This window comes from Nyctibius grandis, chromosome 15, assembly GCF_013368605.1.
Source record: "Nyctibius grandis isolate bNycGra1 chromosome 15, bNycGra1.pri, whole genome shotgun sequence".
In the NCBI taxonomy this organism is placed as follows: domain Eukaryota; kingdom Metazoa; phylum Chordata; class Aves; order Nyctibiiformes; family Nyctibiidae; genus Nyctibius; species Nyctibius grandis.
The window spans coordinates 3547870-3571749 of NC_090672.1; the positions used below are offsets into that span (position 1 = coordinate 3547870).

Below are 23880 nucleotides of genomic sequence, written 5' to 3' on the forward strand. Positions count from 1 at the left end.
ACAGTTCTTTAACCTTCCTCTTTAAGGTGATGTGCTTAGTCAGGGATGAAATGTGTGGTCTTGAAGATCCTCAAGTGAGAGAGATGTGAGATGGGTACTGGTTTGGGGGTTGAGGTTTTCCTCATGTTCTCCCCAGTATAAACCCTTCTGCCCAGGTCGAGAGGGTTCACCTGGGTGGAGGTGGGGGAAGGTGCATCTCTGGTCCCTCTGAGGCCACCAGCAGCACCTGGGAGGATGTTTGGGGGGATGTACACGTGGAATGCTTCAGGGGTGCCTTTAGGGGAGAAGAATCACAGAATCCCAGACAGGTTGGGGTTGGAAGGCACCTCTGGAGATCATCCAGTCCAACCCCCTGCCAAAGCAGGGTCACCCAGAGCACATTGCACAGAGTCGTGTCCAGGTGGGGTTTGAATATCTCCAGAGAAGGAGACTCCCCACCCTCCCTGGGCAGCCTGTGCCAGGGCTCTGCCACCCTCAAAGGGAAGAAGTTTTCCTTCATATTTAGATGGAACTTCCCATGTTTCAGTTTGTGCCAGTTACCCCTTGTCCTGTCACTGGGCTTGAGGTTTAATTATATCAGATGCTGGGTCACTTAAGCCATTTTTTTCCCTCATCCTTCAGTCTTTTCTCTTTACTCCGTAAGCTTTTCAGCGCCCGTGCCATCTCCTACTCTGTTCACATACTAGGCTGGGGATAAAGACCAGCCCATACAGGCACAGCTTTAATACAAACACAAAATGTATTCAGAATTGCGATGCAGGTCCCAAAACTGGGTATTTTAACATCGGAATGGAGGAGGGTGAGGCCCAGGCTGAAGGCCACGCTGGTCCCTACGAAGGCTGTGACTCTTCCGCATCCTTCTGTGTGATGGGAAGAGGTGGTGACCTCCTTCCCCGCAGCGCAGCCGTGCAGTGGGCAAACGGGCACGTGTTTTTCAGCAAACCTCTGCTTTGGGTGAGCGCTGGGTTCATAGGATTCATTTCCATCCGTGCACTGACTGTCTTCACTGCCCACGTCCAGCGGTGACTTACTCCCGAGCACGGTGGGAGTGGGACTGGGAGCTCGTGATGTGCACTTTGTGCTCTTGCAAAGGAGGAAGGCAGGGTGCGGGGCTGTAAAAGGATCGCACCCATTGTATCAGCTGGAAAATCTTCCTTCAGTGTAATATGGTGTAGAGGGGAATCAGCAGGTTGCAGAATAAAAGAGGCACCTGTAGAAGAGAGCAGAACTTGTGTCTGTTTTCATTAACAGTTACAATAAAAACCAGCACCAAAAAGCCAACAGAATCAGCCACCAGAAGGCTGAATTTACCCAAGCAAATCCATCCGGGAAGTGAGGAATCACTTTTCATTTGGGAGCTACGTTGGGAATACGATGAAATCACCGTGGGCCTGATTTGCTGCCTCGTAAGAATGAGCTGGTGCTGCAGGGATTTGGCAAAGGGCTCATGCTGTACACTTGGAGCCCCGACCACTACTGGGGTTAAACTCTCACTGAGGAAGGTACGTGGTGCTGGAGAGGCTGCTGAGATGTAAAAGAATGGGGGATTGAAGAATATATATGGGCACTGCTGGAGGTGATGAGTGCTGGGTCCAGGTCTGATGAGGAAGGGCAGGGTTTGGGCTCCCCGGTGCGTGGCATACCCCAAAACTGCTGGAAGTGCCTTGAGGGGAGCTCAAAGGCTGGGTTAAAGAGCACGCTCGTGGCCAGGCTGAGGAGGGACCACTGCAGGGCTCCTCGGTGGCAGGGATGGCTGATGAAGCCATCCCCAAGTCCAGCAGAGAAAACTCCTGTAGATGGTGCCTGGTGGTGTCTCCATTCCCATATAAAGGATGGAGATGTGATAAAGGGGTCTATGGCCAAGGGCTCTGGAGCTCTTCATCTGCTTCTGGTAAGCAGGTGGCTGTAATTTACCAGCAATGCCACCGGCAGGACCCAGCATCCTCCCAGATGAATGCAGAAATGCACCACAATGACTTGGCTTTTTAGCCATTGGGAAGAAAACAACTACAAAATGCCCCTTTTCCAAACCCCAGCTGGTCAGCCCGGAGGAAGCAGCAGTGCCACCCGTGATTGCCTCAGCTCTCATGAGTTTCTTGTTCCAGCAAACAAAATCAATGGCTTGCATGGCTAATGGCACCAGAGAGTTTCTGCTGGTCAATACCACTTAGGCACTGGCGGTCTCCAGGAGATGCCCAGATGTGCTTCCCAGCACAGCGGATTTTCAGGAGCTTCTCGGCACAGCTCCTTCTCCCAGACTGGTTAGGGGATGCCAGGACAGTGGCATCGCCTCTCGCCATTGGCATTGCCTTCGCTAGGAGCCAGGAGGTCACTGGGCACCTGCCTGAGCACAGGGCTCCCTGCTTACCTGCTGCCCTCGAAACAGCAGCTCTGCCTGCCATCCAGAGGGACCTTGGCAGGCTTGGGAGGTGGGCCCGTGTGAACCACATGGAGTTCAACAAGGCCAAGTGCAAGGTCCTGCACGTGGGTCGGGGCAATCCCAAGCACAAATGCAGGCTGGGCGGAGAATGGATTGAGAGCAGCCCTGAGGAGAAGGACTTGGGGGTGATGGGTGACGAGAAGCTCAATATGAGCCGGCAACGTGCGCTTGCAGCCCAGAAAGCCAACCGTGTCCTGGGCTGCATCCCCAGCAGCGTGGGCAGCAGGGCGAGGGAGGAGATTCTGCCCCTCTGCTCCGCTCTCCTGAGCCCCCCCCTGCAGTGCTGCGTCCAGCTCTGGGGCCCCCAACATAAGAAGGACACGGAGCTGTTGGAGCAAGTCCAGAGGAGGCCACGGAGATGCTCAGAGGGCTGGAGCACCTCTGCTCTGGAGACAGGCTGAGAGAGCTGGGGCTGTTCAGCCTGGAGAAGAGAAGGCTCCAGGGAGACCTTCTAGCACCTTCCAGCACCTGAAGGGGCTACAGGAAAGCTGGAGAGGGACTTTTTACAAGGGCATGGAGTGATAGGACGAGGGGGAACAGTTTTAAACTGAAAGAGGGGAGATTTAGATTAGATTTTAGGAAGAAATTCTTCCCTGTGAGGGTTGTGAGACCCTGGCCCAGGTTGCCCAGAGAAGCTATGGCTGCCCCCTCCCTGGCAGTGTTCAAGGCCAGGTTGGATGGGGCTTGGAGCAACCTGGTCTGGTGGAAGGTGTCCCTGCCCATGGAGTGTCTTTAAGGTCCCTTCCAACTCAACCATTCTATGATTCTATGAATTAATCAGAGCAATTAGGCAGAGGGCTTGCATGTTGTAATTAGCTCTGATAAGTGCAGTCTCCCTACCTGGGGGGCAGTGAGGCAGCAGCCAAGCCCTGAAAGCACAGCGAGGGGACAGTGCTGTTGAGCAAAGACCCCCCCCCCAAGTGCAGCCCCCCTTTGTGTGTAAATGCTCCCCTTGCCCGTCAAACGCCCCACGGCCCCACCGCCCCAGGGCCAGGGAAGCTCACATGAAGTTACACACGTGCCTGCTCGTACGGGGGCTCTCGGGGGTGGGGCAGAATGAACCCCTTATCTTGGGGACACTGCTGCTTCCTGCCGGGTCACCTCGGCCGGGGGTCCGTGGGGCTCGGCCGCCCTGCCCTTGGCCGGGGATTGTTCCTGCTCTTCCTGAGCGAGGTCATGGCCCCGAGCTCCGGAAGGACAGTGTCCACCTGCGGAGTTATCAGCCACGGCCTCATTGATGGGTTTCCCAGCTCCTCGGGAAGGAGAAGGCTGCCCGGCTGTGACCTTGGCATGGGGTGACACCGGCTGTTACTCCCGTGGACGCGGCGCTGACAGCTGAGGTGTCCAAGTCCCCGTTTCGGAGGCAGCGAGATTTCTAGAGTGGTTTTTCTTCAACGCTGAAGTGGTTAAACCCGCTGGTGGCAGGGAGCAGAGCTGCCCGAGGCTATTGGCCTGCAGCCGGGGTGCAAAGTAGGGAGGGGGGGGCGGTCTGCTAGGGACCCCGCGAGAGCCTGCACAGCCCTTGGGTGGACACGCAGATGCCTTTGCCAGGATGCCCATGCGATGGGCACAACATGAGTGCCCAGGTGGGCACAGCCGCCTGCCTCACCCTGCCCCGGACAGACCCTGCCTGCTGCCTGGGCTGGGTTTGGGGCTGGGACAACTGGCTTTGGCTGCTGCTGGGGGTTTGGATGGGGACAGGGCAGATGTCCGGGCGTCCCTGGGGCCTGCAGTTTAGTCAGAGATTTGCACCACGGGCGCTGGTTGCATCCCGTGTCGGGCTGTGAGCCATGTCCTGAGCTTCAGAGGGAGCTCACGTGGAAGGAGAGGAGGGAGGGACAGGAAGGCAGCTCCGCTGATAAGATGCTGCTTGACAGATACAGCGTGGAAACAGATGCTACTGGCTGCAGATGTAATGAGATACATAAATAGCGAGACTTGCTCAAACGAACGCCGGCACCCGCTGTTAGGATGAGCTCAGGAGCTCCCGACGCCGCTGACTGCGTGCCGGGAGCAGGCACAGAGCGGTTGGGTCTGGGGCAGGGAGAAGACACCCTGCCTCTGCGAGAGCATTGCATTCGGGAAGGTGGCACATGGATGGTGTGCCCCATTTATTCCCTGAAGTGATGCCTGTGGGCAGGGCTGTGCCCGCAGCACCCAGTGACCATCCCTGCAGCCCGGGCTTGGTGCGGGTGACGGTGCCCATGCTCAGGGCTGGCTGTCTGCCACCACGTCTGGTTTTTGGGGTATTTTCTAAGTGCCTAAAAGTAACGACATGCCCCGTGTGCTTTGAGAACTGCCCTTTCGTCCCAGCACAGCTCAGTGCAGCCAGGCCCTGTTTGCATGTATGCTTTGATTTTAAACCCCTCTGGAGTCTTGGGGATAGTAAAAAAAGCCCTGTGTCAACCCTGTGTCCTGGGAGGGACCTCGCTGAGCCGGGCACAGGCAATGTGCCAAGGTGGCAGGAGGCTCCTCGGCACATCTCGGGGGAGCAAATAACCCCGGGACCACTTACCGCTCGTAGGAATGAAGCAGTCCTGCTTCGCGACCACGGCCGAGGGAACCACGATGATCCCCCAGTTTGCAGTGGGGTCAGTGGGGACGGCAGAGCACAACCAGAACAAACCCAAGGCTCTGACTCCACCGCAGCCGCTTCGCGAGGGTGCAGGCGTCCTCTGGGAGATGGCAGCTGTGTTGCAGTTCCCCCCCAATAACACTTGGATTTCCCTGAGTGTTATCTTTACCCAGAGAAAATACCCCAGCAGCAGGATGGGGAGGGATGGGAGAGACCCACGGTCTTCGTTGTCCTCTCCCAGGGCCATTCCTGCCTCTCATTTTGCTCCAAGCTCAGCCCAATCCATCCTCCGTTAAAACCAATGGCAAGGGTGTCCCTTTGATATTAGTCAGTTGGACTTGATTTTACATCCAGCAACGCAGTAAGTGATTTTCTTCTGTCCTTCCAGACCTCTCTGATGTTTTGCCACTGTCCTTTCAGCTTCCTCAGTCCCAAAGCTTTTCTTGGCGGTTTTATTTTTTTATTTTTTTTATCAGTTTCCTGAAATGTATCTTCCCATTTATTGATTTCACCTGACATCTAAAGGAGGGCAAAGCAAGAGGCTCAGCTGACTCCCATGTGCCCTCACAGCTCATCAAAGCAAATTTCGAGCTGCCTGGGCAGCACAGCCCCTGGGCTGAGACACAGGAGGGACACAATCACCTCTTTAGGCAGCGGTTTTTAATCTATATATACATACGTGCTACTGGTTACATCAAGTTATCACTCTTGCCAGAGCATCTTTCTTTTCAGTCATCTCCTGTACACCCTGTAACGGTACTTCTGGGAGTGGGTGGGGGAAAGGCGACCGCCTGTGGTGGGGTTTGATTTTTTTAATAAGTTTCTGTTGCAGAGTCACTGCTTAAAGTGATCTGGAAGGAAAAGAGAAATGGTGGTGGGGAGGAGAAGACAACTTGCTGGTGGCTGCAGTAGCACAGGGAGCAATGCGCACCACTTTGAGGGGCGTGAGGCTGCGGCAAGGCGCAGTGCTGCCTGTGCCTCAGTTTCCCCATCCTCCTTGTTTCATAGCTTCATGCTGGAGAAGGCTCCATGTCTCCCAGCCATGTTGTATGCCCATCACCATGGTGTCTGGACCCGTCCTGGAAACAGAAATTCTGGCAGCATTTCTATACAGAGGCGAGAGGTGAAATAACTCACCTCGGACAGTTAATTTTCCCTCCCTGCTCTCCTCTCCTAGTCTTGCCGTAGCAGCCACCATCCTCCCAGTCACTTCCCACTCAACATGTAAAAGGCAGCACACAAGTGAGGGAGGCAGAACCCGCCCTCAAATGGGACTCCAGGGCACGAGCACGCCCATGCCCATCTCCGTGGCTGCTTGTTTTTTCGGGTGGTTGATGGGGCAGGGGTTTCCCTCCAGCCTTGAACACTGCTGTGCCCCCAAGACAAAGGCAATGACTTTTTTCTCCTCCTTCTCCTCTTCCTCCCATACACAAAGACCAGATAATTTCGCATGAATAAACCGATTTTATTTGTAACCACGCTGTCACTTTGTGGCACAAAGGCAGGACCGGGGATGGGTGTTTGCTGGTGGGACAGTGTCTGATCCCCTCCGTGACCCCGTGTTACGTTTCTGGGAGCAGATTTGGCCCTTCCTTGCCGGAAAGGCTCTTCCATGGGATTTCAAGGTCCCACAGCTGATTGCAGAGCTGTTGGAAAGAGCAGCATGTCTTTGATATGGTTTTTCCTGCGATGACCTCTTTGGTGGCACTTCCTTCATAACAACCCTTGCCACTACAAGTGACTTCCTTTCCCACCGCTGCTGTGGGCTGGGCTGCTCCAAACCCCAGCTAAACCCTGGCCATTGAACCTGGAGCAAAATCAAACTGCAGCTGGATTAAGCTGAGCAGGGCAAAAAGTAACGGAGGGCAGATTTTTCTTTGAATATTGCTCTAAGGTGTTTATTATCACATCATCTCGAGCCATGGAAACAGGGAGGATCCTGTGGGTGTTTCTCCATCTCAGGTCTTGGCTGATGGTGGTTTTGCACTTTCGGGCTGTACCTCTGCCGTGTTTGCTGGGTGCTCACAGACCCACTCTGCTCCCCCGCCTGCCCCGAGCGAAGCCATGGCTGCCCTGGGGATGGGCTGAGCATGTGCCCACATCTCAGCCACCCCCACTTTGCTGGTGCTGGGACCAGGACACCAGCATTTGGTGAGCAAGGACTGATCTTTCTCCTTCGCTGCTCATTCACCCTGGGTTGTCCCCTGCTCCGGCACCGAGGAGCTGCGTTGCTGCGAGCTGCAAACCCCAGTGCTGGGCCAAACCTCCTCTCTGCATCCTCCTCCTCCTCGCTCTATTGCAATTGCCATTTCAGGCAGCGCACAAACTCACTTTTCTATGCAGGTGAGCTCAAGGCAGTCCTGGCCGTGCACTCAGCTGGAGATGGGTGTGCAAGACCCTGTGGCACGCAGGCACACCTTGGGCTGGGTGATCATCTCAATCCAGCCTGAACACCTGGGCTCGGACAGGCTGATTATTTTTAACAAGTCGTACTAGGACTGCCTGGGAGAAGGCATTCACCTTCTGGGGTTAAGAGGAGATGAGTCCTGCCCTTAGCACATGATTGGGCCAGGTCTTACTAGAGGCCAGAAAGCACGTGGGGCTGATCGCTGTAATCACAACAGCTTTATTTATCGCTCTGGGTTGCGATGGCGTGAGGCCTGGTGAAGAGCTGCCCTTATCTGCCAACATCAGCCTCCCTTCGAGAGAGATCTGGACTAGATTTATGTGGGAAAGGTTTGCAGCAAGTCCAGCCACAGCTGCTTTTAATGCCTTGCATGCTGCCAAGGAGCCCAGGAGGTCCTGAGCAGGACAGGGTTTGGTCTAGCTGGGAGCAAAGCAGCAGATGGACTTCAAACAGCAAACTCACCTCGAGTTTTCTGGAGTCAATGACCAAAAGCTGCTCCCACCTCTGTAGGAAACAGCAGCATGTGTCTGCTCCTCCTACATGAAACAGACTGTCCCCTCCCAAAACTCATTTCTGGACCAACCAATGCTTGTTTTCTCACTAATCACCACCTTCTCTTGCTACCTTGAGTGGGTGGGACAGCAGCACAGGGCAGCTGAGGCAAATGAGCTGTTTTAACCCCTTTCCCAACCCCTGATGGAGTTGTGGGGAGGGTACCCAGCATGGGCTGGTGGCAAACACCACCAACACATATCGTTGCATCCATTCCTCAAAGCTGACTTTGCAGAAACACAACCCTTGGGTGTTCAGTCGTGTAAGGAGGGAGCCTGATATGTTATTCTGGTTTCTTGACATAAAGTGATGCTTTCTTCCCCAGAGGTGTGTTCTTGCTAAGAACGAGGACTCGAGATCAGGTGGCGTCTCTGTGGACTCTGAGCTCTGGGGCTGAGCCGACACCCTGCTTACCCTGGGAAACTTAAAGTCAAGCTTTTTAAAGGCATCATTGTACCATCAATAAAGAGATATAAAAGCCATCATAAACATGATACCAAAGATCTGTTCCCACACCAGGAGTGTCTGAGGGTTGGGAGACTGTTACTGGCATGTCCTAATGTGACCCCAGTGCTAAAGGGCCGATGTCAAGGACTGGCACACCAGAGTGCACCAGGAAATCCCAGAGCAGCACCTCGTGCATCGCTGGGACCTGTAACCACCTGGTGCTGAGCCCTTGCACAGCATCACCCACAGAATCAATCAGGTTGGAAGCGACCTCTGGGATCATCGAGTCCAACCATTGCTCTGACACCACCATGTCAACTAGACCATGGCACTAAAAGTGCCATGTCCAGTCTTTTCTTAAACACAGCCAGAGATGGTGACTCCACCACCTCCCTGGGCAGCCCCTTCCAACGGCTAATGACCCTTGCTGAGAAGAAATGTTTCCTAATGTCCAATCTGAATCTCCCTTGGCGAAGCTTGAGGCTGTGCCCTCTTGTCCTATCGCTAGTTGCCTGGGAGAAGAGGCCGACTCCCACTCCACTACAACCTCCCTTCAGGTAGTTGTAGACTGCACTAAGGTCACCTCTGAGCCTCCTCTTCTCCAGGCTAAACAACCCCAGCTCCCTCAGCCATTCCTCATAGGTCATTAACCCCCCCCCACCCAGCCCCTAGCCCATCCCTCTGAGGCAGCCGACCCTGTGCCTCTCCCACCCCAGTTGGGTGCTGGAGGGTTTCCTGCAGCGGCTCCGAGGGAAGACAAATCCAACCCATTGCATTACCAAAGGGAAGTCCTGCAAAGCCCATTGGGGTGGGGAAAGGGCCACAGCCCCCACGAGCAGCAGCCCTGTGAGCTGCCTCCAGGGCTTTGGCCAGACACCACTGCTGGGCAGACAGCACGGACCTGGGAAAGGCCAGATATGAATATGCACGCATAGCCGATATGCTCCCTTTGAGGAGAGTCTTCCTCCCCTATTAAGTAATTAAATAAAGCCCCGAGCTCTACTAAAATTAAAATAACAGAATCCATTTATTCTGGCAGGGCCCACTGGTGGCTGCTCTTGCCAAAAACATTTTTGTGGTTCTTGTCTTTTCAAGTGGCTCTTTTGCAATAAAACCCAGATGCCATTAGTCCAGGGAGGCCTCCAGGCAACTGTTTATGTCCATGAAAGATGCCCTTTGTAATTAATTAATCTCCCAAAAGCTGTGGTAGCACATTCCCCGTGGCTCCTGGCGTGTCCCTGCCCGCCGGCCCTGGCAGCGGAGCTGCGTGCTCATTCCTGGGCGCTGAAGAAAGCTTTTGTGTTGCAGCCTTGCCACGAAAAGGGTTAATCTCCTCCTGGGGAAGACACAGCGGATATTTCAACGCTTATCAAAATACAAACAGAAGTCAGCTTGCCTTCCCCCTGCCCTTGCCCCCGCTGCCGGTTCAGCAGCTCCTGCTCTTGCTCAACAGCAAAGTGCGGTTGCAGGCGGCTGTTATAGGGGCAGGGATCTGCTGGGGACTGACCCGCAGGCAGTGGGGAAGGGGAGTACAACCTGGTTCCTTCACCCTTTCAGGAGTTCAGGTGCTTCCAGATGACTCAGTTGTTGCAGGGTTTCCAAAGCAGAGGGTAACAACACAACACTCGTTATGAGGAGCAACTCACATGAGGAGCAGCTGAGGGACCTGGGGGTGTTTAGTCTGGAGAAAAGGAGGCTGAGGGGAGACCTTATCACTCTCTACAACTGCCTGAAAGGAGGGTGTAGCGAGGTGGGGGTCGGTCTCTTCTCCCACGTAACAAGTGATGGGATGAGAGGAAACAGCCTCAAGTTGTGCCAGGGGAGGTTTAGACTGGAGATCAGGGACAATTTCTTCACTGAAAGGGTTATCAAGAATTGGAACAGGCTGCCCAGGGCAGTGGTGGAGTCCCCATCCCTGGAGGGATCTAAAAGCCGTGTAGATGTGGTGCTGAGGGACACGGGTTAGTGGTGGGCTTGGCAGTGCTGGGTTAATGGTTGGACTTGATGATCTTAAAGGTCCTTTCCAACTAAAACGATTTAATGATTCTATGGTTCTATGGTCTGAGAAATGTGGGCTTGGGTGGGGGAAACGGTGCTTCATGAGACTGCCCTGAGCAAAATAACATCTGAACAGCTGCACCGGGCAGAGCAAAGAGCCATCCAGCCCAGTACCTTCTTCCAGATGTGGCTGGTATCAGGTATCTACAGAAATGTGTACAAAAGCTGGTGGTTTGTAGGGCTCCTTCTCCTGTTATCTCCTCCCAGCTGAGGACAGTCGAGGTTGGGGGCTCCTATGGCTGAAGTGGCCCTGGGACTCTCACATTTCATTGCCACCAACTCATTTCATCCACCATGAATTTGGCCAGTCTGTTTCTGAACTATTTACACTTTTGGCCTTTGCAGCATTAGGTGATGGCAAATCCCACCACAGAATTATGTCTGCTCAGCAAAGGCCATCCTCGTGCTGGTGTTTGTCTTTATGTCTTTGCATCCTTCAGGATGCGCAAGAGCTCTTTCATACCCCTCAGCTCGTTTATTCTCCAGCCTGAATGTCCCAAATACATGGTGTTTCCTCCAAACAGAAACCCTCAGCAGAGACCAGGGATGATTTGGCTTCTCTAGGACCCTGTCTTTGCTCAGCCTCTATGTAATGGGGTTGCAAATAGAATTGCTTTAGGAAGGGCCAGTCCTCGCTGCCTCATTTGTAACGCAACGATTCAGCCTGGGGTTTGGTTGTTATTGGTGTTTTTAGCTGTTGTTGGCTTTTCATTGTTGCTTTTTTGATAGATGAGTTTAATTTTGCTGGCGTATTGCACATGTTTGCGAACCAGATGTTGCTGCTGCAAGATGGTAACGGTAACGCGGGCAGGGAGCAGTTCATCACAGCACACGGGTGTCGCAACCGCAGCGAGGTCAATGACGAGGGGTCAGGGCTTGGGGGGGACGCGGGTCCCTGCTCCACGGGACCCGGGGCCGCAGTTGTCATGAGAACTGCTGGTGGCACGGCGGTGAACCTCACCGGCGCTGCAGCCACCTCCCATCCATCTCCCATTCCCCCAGGAAGGACCGGACCGTTGGAAGGAGACCAGGCTGCGGAGAGGAGAACTGCTGAGAGCCTGGAAGGAGGGATGGGGTTGTGTAACCAAACGATGATCGTGTAAATCACTGGGGGTCTGTAGATGCTGGCTCCTGTCTGGGGTGATACACGGGGTGATGCGAATGTGAGGGGATGGGATGCGGTGTGGCAGGCAAGGGGGAGCAAGGAGGGGAGCTGGGAGCACCCAGGAGGAGCAGACAAACAGCTGCTCATGTGGCTCCTGCACCTTTCTGCCCTGCCTTGTTTTACACGGAGATGCTCAGGTTATCCTGCAGCCAAACCCTGCTGTCCTTCAGCAAATCACACCCGATGCCCGCCCCAGGAGGGCTTTGAGTTCTCAAGGGGACCATGGAGCAGGATGGACCCCGGCCCTAACCCCAAGCCCCTTCCCGCTCCTGGCTGGGAGAGCTTCCCAAAGCAGCCTGCGTGTAGGGTTTCTTTGAGTGGAAGAAGGAAATCGCTGAGGTCAGGGGGCTGATATTGCACATTTTTATGTGACATCAGCTCGCTGCCACCTTGAAAATACCAAAAGATGGAGTCTTACGTCCTGGCCCTTGCAAATCCCTTGAGCCCTGCAAGAGGGGAGGGTTGTTACTCGAGAAATTAAGTGTTATTCCAGGGAATTTAAGCCAATGTGCAGGAAGCCCCAGTATGGGCAGGGAGGAATTTAAAGGGATGAGACATGAGGATTGTAGAGACGTGCTCAGTTCTTACAGTGCCATTGCAAGAAGGGAGGTGGGATCCCCCTCAAGAAGCTCCTTAGAGGCCTTGAATAGGCAAATTGGACTTAGGTCTCATTCTAGGTAAACAGGCAGCCAAAGGAAGGGGGAAATCAGGAGTGTGTTTAGATGCTTTGCTGAATCAGAGCGTTATGGGCCTCCTGACAGTCCACACAAGGAGGAAAGACTGGAGGGGTGAGGCTCAGGAGCATCCTGCCCTTGGTACCCGGGACGTCCCCAGAGCACTGCCTGCACTCAGCTCCCCCCACCCCGCCCAGGGGCATTTTGTACTAACGTGTCCTCCTCTCCCCCTCTCTCAGGGACCTCATGCCCAGGACCCTGGAGGGGCAGATCACCATGGAGAAGACCCCCAGCTACTTCGTCACCAAGGAGGCCCCAGCCCGCATCTCCTCCATGTCCAAGGGCACAAAGCTCATCGTGGTGGTGCGGGACCCCGTGACCAGAGCCATCTCGGACTACACCCAGACGCTCTCCAAGAAGCCCGATATCCCCACCTTTGAGAGCCTGACCTTCAAAAACAGGACTACGGGCCTGATCGACACCTCGTGGAGCGCCATCCAGATTGGCATCTACGCCAAGCACCTGGAGAACTGGCTCCTCTACTTCCCCATCGGGCAGATCCTCTTCGTCAGCGGGGAGAGGCTGATCAGCGACCCCGCGGGGGAGCTGGGCAGGGTCCAGGACTTTCTGGGCCTCAAGAGGATCATCACCGACAAACACTTCTACTTCAACAAAACCAAGGGGTTCCCGTGCCTGAAGAAGGCGGAAGGCAGCAGCAAACCCCACTGCCTGGGGAAGACGAAAGGCAGGACCCACCCCGACATAGACCAGGGGGTGGTGCAGAGACTGCGGGACTTCTACCGGCCCTTCAACATGAAGTTCTACCAGATGACGGGGCAGGACTTCGGCTGGGACTGAGGCTGAAAAAAATAATTTAAGAAAAGGAAAATATAATATATTTTTTTTACATATCAGTAGAGAGGGGGGAAATACAGAAAAAAATAATAGTTGTGCTGAAATATGATTTGTTCTGATTTTTTTTTTGACATTGCTTTGTTTTCTTTCTTCTCTCAGAGATGAGGTGATGTGTCCATCCAGAAAAGGAGGCTGTGAACTGCAACCTGGTCCTATTGATATCACCTGCAGCTTGGCTGCTTCCTTCGATGGGCCCAAGGTTTAGCACTGTCTCTGTAAAAAAAAAAATGCAGGTGCAAAGTTTTTAGATGTCCTCAGGTCCACCTCCAGCAGTGACAGGGGTGCTTGGGCGAGCTCAGAGCCTTACTGGAAGGTCAGCCAGCTTTTGGCTTGCAAATGTCATTTTAGACCAGACCTCATCACTTTTGACAATGGAACAAAGGAGGCTTAATATCTAATCTGGCTTTCAAAACCTTACCTTAAGGGATTTTTTTTATTGCGTGAAACCTTTGGTGAATTTTTTTTTTCATTTATCCAGTTTTTTGTTTGACTTTTGCCCCCTCTAAATCAAGCTCTTTTCATCAACCAAACTTATTTTTCATCTTACAGAAGCCAAAACCAATACTCCTTTGTTTTGTTTGGAGACAAAACAATTTTGGTAGCCAAAAGCGAAAGAAAACAGGTGATTCTTTTGACTCTACGATGAAAATTGCCAGGAAGTCAAAAGGCCCCATTGACAGGAGTTGGCTCTGAACCAGTGTTCCCCATTGCCAGCACCACGCACCCCTTTCACTACGCTGACAGCAAAGGGCTTTTCCCAGGGGGGCCCATCGGAAGGGATTTGGGTGATGGGTAAGGAAGGTCCACACTGAGATGATGCTCATGATACACTTGTCTTGGAGGTGATGGGGGACCCACCATCCCACCACTCGGATGCAGGGTGCAAGTTCACAGTGTCTGGCGGATGATACTTAAGCCATAATGAAGAATGTTTTAAGTTGGGCCAGTCTTAAAACAGTGGAGAAAGGGTTGTTTGGGAAAAAAATGAACAAAAATCATGTCCAGAAAGGGGAGGGAATGAGGAGAAGATGATGGAAGTTTTCTTGTCCTTTCCTAAAGGAGAACCGAGGGGGAAGCAGGAGCAAGAGCATTGGCTGTGCAGGGCTTTAAAAATCATCAGGCAAAACAAATCTCCTGTTTGCAATAACCAGGAGCGTTAAATTCTTTGCTTTGATTCTTATCACCTTTTTTGGCTGGTAGAAATGTCTCAGCAACAGAAGTCTATTAGTGAAGCAGGTTCTTGTATTACTGTGGGCTCATTCATCTGCTGGCTCTTTATCTTCAGCATTTTCTGAGCTATAGGAGCACCGAATTATCGCTTGGTTCTGTATAAACACAGCACGATGATGCTCTCTCTCCCGAGCCTAACTTTAAAAAGCCCCTGATGGGGTAAAACAACTAAGAGGGGGATCATCTGGTAATCTGGGTAGGAAGAAGCCTGGGGACCAAGCTCACTGGCTGCCTCCACACCAGCCAAGATCTTAATAAAATCACAGCAGAGCAGAGATTTCCAGGAGTCCAAAGAGAATTGTATCTGAAATTACAATTTAACCCAAGAGAGAGTAATCTCCACCTTGGGCTGGCTTGCTTGACAGGTTAGGAAAACAGCTTAGTGCCTGCTCAACTTGATGGCACCAAGTTCCACTGCGGGGGCTGAGCCTCCTCCTTCCTGCCCCTCCCTACACACCTCCCTCCGCTCACAAGGGTGCGAAGTCCAGGGACCTTCCTATTCCCTGAACACACAAGCCCACATGGTTTTTGCATGCAAGGCCCATTTCCCAAGGTAATTAAAATAACTTCACTAGTGTTGCAAGCCCCCAGAATCTTCTCCCACCATTGCTGCCCCAAAGCCTTACCTGAGCTCAGGTTTCCGTGCCCTGGCTGGTGGAGCAGTGGTGACGGGCTGGTGGCACCAAAGCCGGGCTGTGCTCAGCTGTCTGTCCTGGCATGGCACAGCTCAGTGCCACCCTTGCTGCCTCCACTTATACCTTCTCCCCCTTCCCACCATAACTTGTTCCAGTGTGTCCCATTTTAAGCCCCTTTTTGTCAATGTCCCATGCCACACCTGGGTAAACATTTTATGTAATTGCCTTCTGCAAACACCTTACAGCAGAAAGGCAGATGAGGGATCACACAGACCCCCAAGAACCCTTTCTCTTACCTACCTCCCTTCAGCCCCTCAGTGTTCATGCAAGAGATGATATGAGAAAAAAACAGAGATGGTCAAGCAGCTTTGGCTTCATGGGGTCATGGTCCCTCCCAGCATCTCTGCAGCTCAAAGCTCCCAAATCAGAAGTTGGAAGAGTGTTGGGCTCTTGGTAACGGTCTCCTCAAAGTGTCACTGGAGATGAGGGAAGCAATCTGCTCTCTGCCTATGCCAGCCAGATCAAGGGGGAATGGGCTTAAGGCGTAGCCAAAAGGATGGGGGTTAATCACTGGGAAAACCTTCCTAACAGCAAGGCTCGTTGGGGCAGGAACGGGAGATGACCACCACCCCTCCCGCATCGCGCTCTTCCATCCAAGTGCAAAAGCCAAGCTGGTGATGAGGACAAGGTGTCACTCGCTCACAGGCACAACTGAACAGTGCCAGCACTACCAAGGCACAAAATCTGAGGTTTTCCAAGCTGAAAAGGAGATTTAAGCTTGCCGTTTCTTTCGTATTTCAAGGAGACTTAAGGTTGGGCTCATCAGTACGTGCCTTTGACAAGTATAAATATCACTTACGAGTATGATTTACAAAAATCAATATAATTATATTGCTATTGTCTCTCATACAGTCACATTTAGACGAGTATAAAGCAGCTTTATAGTGCTACAGATTGTTCTTCCCATATTGAACTAGCTATAGCAATATAAAGCACCTTCACACAAATGAGTTTCTACAACTGCCACCAAATCCCTGTCATTAAATCAGCATTGCTCCGGTGTGTACGCACGCCTGACTCTCATACATGCCTTTAAAAAACTCTTCCCAGCACACTGAACTCAGCTACACAGACAGACTTTCCCCAAAAACACTCGAATGTTTTACTTCCACTGATTTCTGAGGGGCTGAATCCCTCGATGCACACCGAATAAAACTCTCTGGGGAGCTGAGACTGCAGCGGATTTTTTGATCTGGGCCATAAGTGTGTTTGAAAATCCCTCCACGTATGAACAATGGCTTTTAAAAAGAGGTCACGCAATCAAATTGCTTTGAACTCTGATAACATTTAAGCCTCTAAACTCTTTAGGCTTATTTTAAAATCCAGCCATGAAGTTTAGATTATTTTACCCTAAGAAGAATTGGAAGTAAACTAGTGAAAACTGCACCCCTCCTAGGCTTAAAATACTGAGGATGGGTATTAGGAGGGGAAAGCAAAAGTAGCTATAAATCAAAATGAAAGTGACCTAGAGAGTTTGATTTTAAAAAAAAAAAAAAAAAAGGCAGAAAAATCAATACATTAATGATGAGAAACTAATTAGGTGTATTAAAATTCTTCTGGTTTCAATAATCACATGTGCCATTAGGCACTGATGAAGCTTAGGCTTATATGCCACGCAACATTTAGATTTTAGAACATTTGTATTAAAAGAAAAGAAAAAAACCACACCTTTATAAAGCATCCTGTCAACGTCAAGCGCCAAATCAGTCTTTCAGCAGATGGATACATCTCCTTCACCCCCCCATTTGCAGCACTGCATGGGTGCCCCTTGGCCAACAGGCAGGGGGGCTGCCCAGGGTTCGCCCAGCCCAGCCCCGGTTCACAGAAACCCCCAGGAGCTTTGGTGCTGAGCACAAGTATTGCCCCCAAAGTCTTCAAAAATCAATTTTTTTTTCCCCACTGATGGTGACGTGCTTTGGCACAGGCTTATAGAGCCCAGCTCAGAAAGACACTTGAACCTGAGACCACCACCCTACAGCCCGCTGCGGTGGCAGCTTTCAGCCAAACCCAAACTGTGGGAAGGCTCTTTGCACTCTGCTTCAACCGGCCACACCTGGAAAAATTCAGAGAAATGGGTTTTTCTTTACCAGTGAAGTTTGGCAAGACAAAATCACGGCCCCTCTGCTGCTGCATTCACCTTGCTGCCATTTCTGGAAGGGAAGGACCGGGCTGCTGCAGCCACGTGGCAGTTGGTGCCGATTTCGTGCTGTGGGGAATTTAATCAGCTCCGAAGGAAATCATAGAATCACAGACTGGTTTGGGTTGGAAGGGACCTTAAAGCTCATCTAGTCCCAACCCCCCTGCCACGGGCAGGGACACCTTCCACCAGACCAGGTTGCTCCCAGCCCCATCCAACCTGGCCTTGAACCCTGCCAGGGAGGGGGCAGCTACAGCTTCTCTGGGCAGCCTGGGCCAGGGTCTCACCACCCTCACAGGGAAGAACGCTGCCACCCAATAATTTACACAGTTAAAAGGAATATAAGCAGCAATGTGCCACAGAGATCAGCGTACGAGTCTCCTCTACGTGGTATTTGGGGTGGTCTTTGGGGTGCAGCAGTAAAGGTGAATTTCCAGCAGTGATTTGGCCATGCCCACCCTGCACCCATCCTTTGCCTCCTCGGTTCTCCCACGTACACACTAGCATACGCAATGTCAAGTCTCCAGATTAAGAAAAAAAAAGAAAAATTGCCCATTTTCTTAACCATTAAAAAAATCCTTGTTCGTATATAACGGTTTCTGGGTTTTCTCTCCTCCCTCCCCTTTGCTTGGTGATACTGTCATCCTTCTCCCTTTGGTGCTATTTCAGTATGAAACAGGCTGATTTTAATTTAATTTAAGAATGAAAAAGCACACATTTAATAAAGTTTACGGGTACTGAGAGGCTGTGCTCTCTTTTTGCTGGCGGCAGCAACCTGGAAAGAGTGGGCAGGTTTATGAAAAAAAAAGGGAAAAACACAGAATTACCCATTTGTGTCTGATTTTAGTCTCCTAAACCTAACGCGCTCCACGGAAGCTGGGGGATGGCTCTGCCTGCTGTGCCCCAGTGCCATCGTTGGCATCATTTCCAGACCCTCTTATCTTATCTTCCACTTCATGTTTCTCCAGCAACCTTAATGTCATACTCCTTTCTTTAGATTGCAAACACCCTTGAGAAGTCAGGTCTTCACGGCTCCCCCCACCATTCACCCCCTTAGCCATCGCTGGCCCTGCCACGTCCACAGCGTTTCGCCACCGAGGTCGATGAATTCCTGCTTCCCCCCAACCTGGTAGGAGAGGAACGGCCCCAACGCACGGTGCGCTGCGTGAAACCTGAGGTGGAAGCAGTTCACCAAGAAATATATACAGCGGAGCAGCCCCCGTATATCAGGTTTTCGGTGTGGTCAAGTAAAGTGATATTCTATTTACTTTTTTAGATGTATAAACAGATTAAGTCCCAGGGAAAATATGCTCTCAAACGTCATAATATTTTATTAAACTGCTGAAGTTTAATATAATCTTTTGGCTTACACTGAAAAATGTTCCATTTCTTTTCTGAGCACCTTTGATTTTATTTTCCTTTAATTACCGTTATCCGGAGTTAACAATGTGGGTTCTGCACTCCACCCAGCAAGGACTATCCAGATTAGAAGTGGGGAATTTTGCTGAAATACAGAAATATCTATGTGGTGGTAAGAAGTCAACGACGCCTGGCTGGAAAGCTCTGGAGAAGCCAATGTGCAGAACAAATTCCCCTCCGCCAGGCAGTAACAAGGCTGCATTCCTCAATTCCGAGCATTTATTACCTAGGACATTGGCCAGCCGTGGCTTTTGAAAAAAAATTATACCTCCTTCATCTTACGCCTGTCCACACCGCTGCTGGAGCTCGCTCCATCCCGGAGGCAGCGCGGCTCATTGCTCCGCGGGGAAAGCTCTCGTTAATTCAGGTCCGGTGTTGCCCTCGGGCTCAGAGCCGCGCCGTGTGAACGCAGCCTTGGATGCGGCGTCTGTCCGGGTGTGAAGTTGCTAGCAGAGGCCAACGCTGCGCAGAGCCTCGAGCACACCGCTCAGTCGGAGACCTTCCAAATCTGATGACCAAGAAATGCCCCACGGACAGCTCAGCTCACGGCGAAAGCTGCTGGGAGCCAAGCAGAGCTCTTCACGAAAGGCTCAGCACCTGCATTTCAGCATCGTTAAATAGGAATAATAATGGTAATAATCATTGCACGGTTCTTAAAGCCAACTGTGTAATTTCTGGAGGGCAAATTCGCTACTGTGAGTGTTACCCGAGGTCCTCAGTGCAGCAGAGGAACTTCAAACGCAGCTTATCAGCTACAAGTACATCTCCCTTGCCAAACCTCTCTGCTATTTCCTCTCCCGTAACTCGGACCAGTCCTGGTAACGGAGGGTCCTTCTTAGACGCACCAGCATCTGGCCCCTGTGAGCTCCTCCATTAACGCCGGGGCAACGGGGATGTTGTGGACAGGATTAGACCTGCTCGGCTATGGTTTCTCCAGCTCATTTCTTTTGTTCTTTCACCAACAGCTGTGATTTAGGGCAACATCTAAAGGAAATGACTGAGAGGTATTGGCTGGGGAGCACTTACCTTCCCTTGTACAGGCCTTATGGAACAGAATCAATAGATTTTCTATACTGCTCACTGCTGGAGACCCCTGTGGCTGGGCACAGAAGCGACGGCAACGGAGTGAAAAAATTCTCCTGAGAAGGACAAGTTTAAGAGCACAGAGGAAAAACAGCCGAATGCACCATATCAACAGGACAGACGCAGTCATGGATCCACCCACCCACCCCTCCACACGCTGCCTCGGCCGCAGCTCACCGGGGCTTCGTTGCTGCAAACCAGCCTCAGCGGCTTCCCCGGCCCCATGGCTTCGGGGAGCACAGAGGGGTTTGTGCTTTGACCACAGGCTCCCCCCGCGATGGGGGCAGGGTCCAGCCAGGCGCAGGGCTGGGCAGGGCTGGCGGAGGCAGAGGAGAGCATCCAGCCGGGGCCCTCCGAGCACATCAGCAGCGTCACAGGATTTGCTGGATTGCCAGGAGCCATTTCCTACTTGTTTTTTTTTTAATCAGCTCTTCTGCCCAAAAGAGCATGTTTGCTAAGCTCAGACAGGGTCTGGTGTCCCAAGTGAGGTCACAGTCCAAGGACCCCAATTGAGGGGCACATCCTATCCCACAGACACGTCTCTAGCTGCCTGCCATGGGAATTATAAAGATATAACCAACAGCATCGCTACACCATGATTTAAAAAAAAACCTCACTGTGGTTCCCTGTAACTCAAAACCAGTATTGGCCTGAGACCAAACTCCTCCATCTTCCACAACGAGAAGATTCAAGGTTAAATAAAGAAATTATTTGTATGGCTACCCACGTGAGCTGCTGGCAGGGCTGGGGCTCAGGACACGGCCAGCTCTGCCTGTATAAATTGGATATTGCCCCTGTATGCCTTGGGGAGCAAGAGGTGCCCTGTGAGCTCTGCCTGGCCCGCAGTTACCCCGGCTGGCACAAGCCATGTCATCTGGAGCAGACACGCACATGCTGGTGGTAATGGACCGCCCGTATACATCTCATCTGCCATCAGGATCAAACCTGGGCTCTCACTGCCTCAGAAAAGCTTATTAATGGAAGAGCTGACCGATGTCCAGCCGCAGCCCCGCCCTGGCCGCAGCACTGCGCACCCCTGTGGGGCCAGATCCTGGGTGCAGATCCCACCTCGGTCAAACAGAAGCTGCTGCTCATTTCCCAGGCAGTACAGGAAAGTCCATCCAAAGCTGGAGTCCCACATCTCAACCACCTAAACCCCTCTCAGACACAACGTGCCCCCAAGCCAGGGAGCTCACGGGGAGAGTGCAGGGCTCACACCACACCTTGGACCCTCGGCACCGGTGCTCCGGAGGGAAATGCCGCAGAGGAGCCTGCCTGGATGCAACCGCTGGCCGGGGGGATTCATCCTGCTTTGACAGCCCGTATTTTACCAGCTTTACTAAAGAGAAAATTGTCATACGCTTCTGCTTTCTGAGGAGCTGAGCTGTCCTTTAGATAGCAGCTGCCAGCATAAATATACATGAGGAACAGGTTTTTAGTTCCTGAAAAAACGTCTAAAAATTGTAAACAATACTCAAGTCATATGGGGATAAACAGTCAGAATTTCAATATTGTTTATAGTTTAAGAAAACAACAGTCGTTTGAGTTCAGTCAAGCCAAGCATTTTGGATAGATAATTTTTAAACATTTGGTTTCAATTCTCCCAAACCTTCGGCAAAGAAGCCCCATTCATGCTGTACTGAGCTTACAATTCAAAATGAAAAGTATTATGGACAAGGAAACTGGATGTTTCTATTTCCAAAAAAGACATGGGCTCAGACATTGGACCATCTTGGAAGACCCTTTCAGAAGAAGAGAAAACAAAAACACTCAGTTAAGAAGTTTATCCAGGCTGATCTTCTCCTGCCTAACGTTTTGGTTTTGTTGAGTTGTTTGCTTTGCTTCACAAAGAAGAATACCCTGTCAAAAAAAAAACACCCAAAAAAATGTCCTGACAAGCACTGTTTGTGCTCCTGAGAGAAGGAACGTTCCTCCTTGGCCCAGTCCTTCCCCAGCACCATGCACACACCGTTCCTCCCTGGCACCGGCCCCGCTCCCTGCGCTCTCCCAGACACTTTGCAACTGGGCAGAGGGGAAAACAGAGGTCTTTAATTTCCTCTTTGCATTAGAGTTCATTAGGAAAAATCCAGAGGCCCCTCATTGAGCAAACGTCTGCATTTGCATGTCTTCTGTAGATGTTTAAATTATATTTTCCTGTAGGTTTTTTTTTTTTTCTTTTCCCTCTTCTTGTGTTTTTCCTGCACCACTGACACTGGACTTCTCTGCTCACAATTAATTCCTGAAATAATTTTTTTCACTTCTGTCACTGTCTCTCAGCTGGATGGCTCACAGGAACATAATTTGCTAGTTCTGTTCTTAGGAAATTATCTATTTAAGCTATTTGTTGGTTTTAGTGATTACTCAGTCAAGTTACCTGGCAGGACTGCCATTCCCAGGCTGGATGACCCATCTCTCAGGAAGAAAGAAGAAAATAGTTACTAACGAACTTTACCAGGTGCATTTTGGATGCTTCACTGTCCCTCCTAGTCTACATTCTGGAGTAATTTTTCCTCTTGTGCGCACGCAGGGGTCTTCGTGTGGCAGACTGGAGCATTTTGAGCTTTGGCAAGCCCTCCATGCACATCAGAGAGTTACTGCTCTGAAATACAGCGGAGGCAACTGAAAAAAAAAAAAGACTCCCAGATGTTGCACTTGACTTTTCTATCAGGCTCTTTGCTACCTGTGTGGCCCTGGCAGAGCACCGGGGCTCCTTGGATGCGAGCTCCCGCGCTCCTGCTGGCTCCATCCCGAGATAGGGAGCTGGCTGGCGGTCAGAGAGGAGAAGCCAAGCTGCAGCTATTCCCTCCCTCCGCTCCCAACCCGTGGGCTGTGCTCCAGTATCTCTGCTGAAAGAAGGAAAGTTTTTTATTAATCAAATGAAATAAAGATTGAAGGGATGAAAGGGAAGGTTCAAGGGAGCTGCAGGTGGGGAGGCACCGAGGAACTGGAGTGCAGCAGCTGTTTCTATAAGGCTCGCTCTTGCAGAAGTGTTATTTGTCCTTCATGCCCCTTCTCTGCTCCATCCCCACGTTGGCCTTGGAGCACTGCAGCTTTTGCACCCCCTCCTTCCTCCCAGCCCTTCTCTCCCCACACACACCCGCAGCATCTCTGGGCACTAGCAAGCCCCGGCCATCACGCTCGGCGTATCGCTCGCTCAGAGCTGCCCGCACACACTGCGCTCAGTTAAGAAACGCGAATAATTCTCCCACATATGGGTTTTGGGGATTTCTGTGCTCAGCCCTTGGCCACCATCCTTTCCTGTACCAACCACCCGAACCCAGAATTAATCAAATGAATGAGCTTCAGAGCATAAGAATTATTCTTTGCCTTTGTAATCCCAGTTCCAATTTATTGGCATAAAAAGTATCAGTTTCCTTTGGCTGCTCCCTGTGGAAACTCCTTTTCCAAGCTCACCTTCCTTTCCAGCACCACCACACCCACCTCCAACCAGAGACACCAAGAACTCCTACAACCATCCACACACAGAGGGTGTAGCTCCATCCTCAGGGCTTAGATTTAGGCACTTTGCACCGTAGTCAATTGGAAACAGAGACACTCAATCATCCTCCTTTTCTTTTTATACCACATCCCACGAGCACTGACACGCAGCCAAGTTTGGGAGGTATTGGTAGTTTGGTGGACAGCTGATCTTTGTGAGGCCATATGCAAGCCAGCTCAGGAGGATATTGTGTTCCAAGGCAACTGAAGCCTATTTCTGTTTTTACATCAAATTCTCTGCTACCTTTTGGCAGAAGGCTCGCTGGACGTACGGTCGGGTTTGAAGATTCCTGCACTCGGCGTTCTTGCGCTTAGGTTAGGTGCTGCAGAACTCCTTCAAGTCTGCAAGGGTTTGTATTTGTGCATCATCCCCATGAACTCACAGCAAGGTCCTGGTCACCTCTGACGCTCTCTACATGTTGTCAAGCGAGAGTTGAGCTAGCGTCCTCCAGCTGGTGGGTCCAGCCAGCCCTTTAGGAGTCACTGTAGCAGGTTCAAGCTGAAAGGTCCAGACCCCAAAGAGCCCAAGGAGACTGGATGGAGCTGGCCAGGACTCGGAAGGCAGGAAGAACCTCTCCTCCCAGG

The 23880-nt window shown here is 51.6% G+C and overlaps 1 protein-coding gene across 1 annotated transcript in view; it reads left to right on the top strand.

Annotated features, from left to right (window-relative positions):
• The window catches only part of HS3ST3A1 (heparan sulfate-glucosamine 3-sulfotransferase 3A1), a 40722-nt gene extending 22701 nt beyond the window's left edge, over nucleotides 1-18021 (top strand). Inside the window, exon 2 of the mRNA XM_068413450.1 lies at nucleotides 12558-18021. Within this exon, the coding sequence (XP_068269551.1) occupies nucleotides 12558-13176 (619 nt within the window). The 3' untranslated portion in view covers nucleotides 13177-18021. The remainder of the gene's footprint in view (nucleotides 1-12557) is intronic.
• Nucleotides 18022-23880: the final 5859 nt, after the last annotated feature.